Source organism: Tupaia chinensis, unplaced genomic scaffold (genome assembly GCF_000334495.1).
Source record: "Tupaia chinensis unplaced genomic scaffold, TupChi_1.0 Scaffold000332_1, whole genome shotgun sequence".
NCBI classification, from domain to species: Eukaryota; Metazoa; Chordata; class Mammalia; order Scandentia; family Tupaiidae; genus Tupaia; species Tupaia belangeri.
In genome coordinates, this window is record NW_006159826.1 from 2,057,124 (window position 1) to 2,061,044 (window position 3,921).

The 3,921-nt window shown below is 57.8% G+C and overlaps 1 protein-coding gene across 1 annotated transcript in view; it reads right to left on the bottom strand.

Annotated features, from left to right (window-relative positions):
- The window catches only part of IFT54 (intraflagellar transport 54), a gene marked incomplete at its 5' end in the record, with an annotated part of 59,656 nt that extends 55,735 nt beyond the window's left edge, over positions 1–3,921 (bottom strand). The window contains 2 exon segments of the mRNA XM_027773216.1: positions 295–363; positions 3,835–3,921. Coding sequence (XP_027629017.1) covers positions 295–363; positions 3,835–3,921 — 156 coding nt within the window.

Sequence of the window (3,921 nt, forward strand, 5' to 3'; positions counted from 1 at the left end):
TAGAAATAGAAAATTATTGGCAATAACATGTATGATTAAGACACTATGCAGTATATTCTGGATGGGAAATCACATTTTGTATGCTGTGACGATGCTCAGGGAATGAATGTAAATTAATTAATTTTTTAAAATGTTTCAGAAGAAAATTACAGTGCACTTGTAACTAAAAAAAAAAAAAAACCTATTCCAACAGTCTATCAGTTGACGTGCGACACGGCTGCAGTACACAGGCTAGAAACCACCCACGTGCACTAAGGCGGAGCAGCAGGGAAGGGGAGCATCCCCTGAACCTACCTTCACATTATCAGACTTCATCTCGGCATCTGTGTAGAGGCCCTTCATGAAACCAGTCATTCTAATCACCTTCAAAAGATAGAGAGAGGCCACCGTAAGTCCCTGGGGCAGCATCCTCCCCAGCCTCGTTCTCGGGACCCCACCTGCAGGAGCCGTCAGAGCTGACCCGCGCCCAGGACTCTCCTCGTCCATGACTCTACAAATACCTGCCATCAACTGGCACAGGTGCGGTGACAAGCAGGATCCAGCCTGGTCCTCAAAGGACTTACTCAGTCTGCAGGGACAGACAGAGGACAACGACAGACAACACCCAGGCACGGAGGAAGCATATGGGTTGGCACTGCAATCACACTTGGTAAGCAGAGAGGGGACCAGAAAAAATCGTCTCTACACCGAGACCAGAGGGCAGGGGCATGGAGGAAGCAAGCACCAGACTCACAGTGCACACGAGGCCCAGGCCAGGGGGTCCTCCAAGGACCTAAAGTAGTTTGGGATGGCAGGAGCCTGAGCCGGAGGGGCGTACCGGCCTAACTCAAGGCCCACTGGGATGGTCCAGGACAGAGAGCTCGGCCTAGACACCAAGAGGCCTGACTGGTTTGGAAGCAGAGAAGGACCAGACCACAGCAGGTTTGATGAGTCGCGCAGGCACAGGAGGAAATGGATTCCAGAAAGAAAAGGGCCTTCTCAGAGGTTTCTAAAACTGAGCACTCCAGAAGTCTTCCTCCTCACCACCTGTCATCACTCCTCCTTGGGACAGTGGAGTTTTGAAGCCCCATCGCCTTGGACCTCCCCCTACGGTCCCCACCCCCAGGTAGCCTGAACCTCCTCGTTACCCCAAAACAGCTTCCAGAGAAGTGATTTTCTCTGTCCCGCCCCACCCACACCCTGCCAGGGTTCTGGGTTCAATCAGACCCAAGTTGTCTGAGGTGTGGGAGGTTACTGTAAAGCCAACACAATGGGTAGTAACAAGCATTTTTTGTTTGTTTTGTTTTTTGTTTTTGTTTTGGAGAGGTTTTTTTGTTGTTTTGTTTTTGTTTTTGTTTTTGTTTTTGCTATAGGGCGCGTGCACTCGCCAGACAGACAGAGAGAGACAGAGAGACAGAAAGCGAGAAATCACCCCCCCAAGGGGGATGGCCACGCCGCAATCCCTTCTCCTCCGTTCTCTCGGGATCTTGGGCACACACACACACACGCACACATGCCCGGCGTGAGTTTTAAGCCATCTGGTCTGGAACACGAACTGCGGTCGACTACATGGGAGTCCAGTGACATAGCCATTACACTAACTGCTGGTTCCTCGTTTTTTGTTTTTTTTTTAATTAAACAGCCAGGGGCCAACAGGTGGCATGGTGGTTATAGCACGCCAGGCACACATGCGTGCATACCCAAAATCCCAAGAGGAGAGTTGAGGAGGAGGGATTGTGGTGTGGCCAACCCCCTGGGGGGTGATTTCTCACTTCCTGTCTCTCTGGGGAGCACAAAGGCCTATAGCAAAAATTTCTCTTTAAAAAAAATGTTGTGAGTAATAATGGTAAAGCAGCTCACAGGAGGCACTCCACCTATTATCCAGAAATGCTTTCCAGTCTGTCAGTTGTCCTAACATCTTCATCAAGTAGGTGACAATGTCTGTATCTTCACAAGGGTAGAGACCCTGCTTTTAGGACCAGGTTAGGAAAAGTGCCGTGGAAGGGAAGCAGTGCCTTGCCAGGGGTGCAAAGCTCTTCCTGACAACCTGCCTACCTGGCCAGCATGTCAGCGCCTGCTCCGTGTCCCCCTCCTTTCCATGGCCCTGTGACCGTCACGAGGGAGTCACTGAGCAGCCCCCTGCCACACCTGGCATCCATGCGGATGAGACCACCCCTGCACCTCACTCCCGGGGGACAGGCCCACCCAGTCACAGTGCACTGAGCTCACATCTGACTGCCGGGTACCTGTCCCTCCTGGTCAGACTCCAAACATGGCACGGGGTGGTGGAGATGCAGGACACTGCCCTGTTCGCAGTGCGCGCTCCCTGCAGCCAGCCCCCTCCCCAAATGCTGCCCAGGACAGGGCCAGCTGCATCAGCTAGGAGGAGGCCACAGTCAAGCCAGCCCTGGGTGTGGGCCGCTGGCTTTTTCATGCAGAGGCTCAGATTCCCAGCCAGCCCGCCGAGCTACAGTGAGCCGGCAGGAAGGAGGAAAGCAGCCTGGAAGCAGAAGGTGGCCAATGTGTTGAAAACCAGACCGAGCTGGGGAACCAACAGCTGCGAGATTAGGCGTCCAGGGAGCCTGGAAACCGAAAATCCGGAACCCAAGAGCAGCCCTAAGTCCCTGAGCGTCCTCCGGTGCACCATGGAAATGGCACTGCCACTCCTGGTGACACTCAGAGCAGCCTTGACAAACCCGCTGGGCAGACTGTTTGTTGTGGGTTTATGTACCGTCCCCAGCAGTGCACCCGAGTCACCCTAACAACTGGGTCTCAGGCACTGCCAGCTCCCATCCGCAGCAGAGAAAGTCACACGGACACCCAATCTCACAAGGTCCGCTGGGCAGTCACCCACAAACACTACTGCTTCATGACGGCTCTTCCTCTCAGGTCTCCCAACCATTACCTCCAGCAAATTCACCCACAGTCCTCATGGAAACCTCCAAAATGTGAGGCTCACATGCTGCGGAGAAAAGTTTGAGGGTGTAGGGGGTCTAAAATAGTAAGTCACTTCTTTCAGGATTAAGGGACACCTTCCACCTGCTGAGGCGGCTGGGTGACCGGGAGGACCTTGAGATTAGAGGGGGCAGGCACTGACGCAGCTCTGCCACGCAGAACGAGCGCACGCACGGGCGGGAGCCCAGGACGATCCTCGGGGAGCCCCGGCCTCCCTGTAAGAGGGGCCCGGTGTGGGTGAAGCCGAGGACCTACACGCGAGGAGCGCGGCCTGCCCCGAGCTCCAGGCTGGGCTCCAGGACCGCAGCCTCGACCCTGCCCAAGCCCTGGCCCATCTCCGACCTCCGACTCCGACCCAGACCCAGACCCACGGCGAGCCCGGGTCCGGACCTAAACCCGACTGCGGCGCAGGCCCAGAGCCCTGACCCCGGCCCAGGGCCCTGACCCCGACCCAGACTCTGGCCCAGCCTCAATCCGGAGTCTCCAGGCTGGGCTCCAGGACCGCAGCCTCGACCCTGCCCAAGCCCTGGCCCATCTCCGACCTCCGACTCCGACCCAGACCCAGACCCACGGCGAGCCCGGGTCCGGACCTAAACCCGACTGCGGCGCAGGCCCAGAGCCCTGACCCCGGCCCAGGGCCCTGACCCCGACCCAGACTCTGGCCCAGCCTCAATCCGGAGTCCCGACCCCCGGCCCGGACCCGGACCCGGACCCGGACCCCGACCTCGACCCCGGCCCGGCCCCCACCAGGGCCACGGTCCGCACCAACCAGGGCCCCAGGCCCGACGGCGACCCGGGCGGTGACCACAACCGGGCCCTACCCTACCAGCCCGGCCTGGCCCAGTCCCCGACTCTGTCCCCCACCCGGCCAGCACCAGCGCGGGCCCCGCAGGCGCGCACCTCGGTGATGATGTCGTGCAGGTAACGGAACGGGGGCTTGCTCAGCAGCTTCTCCGTCAGCGGGGGCCTCCGAATCACCTTCCCCAG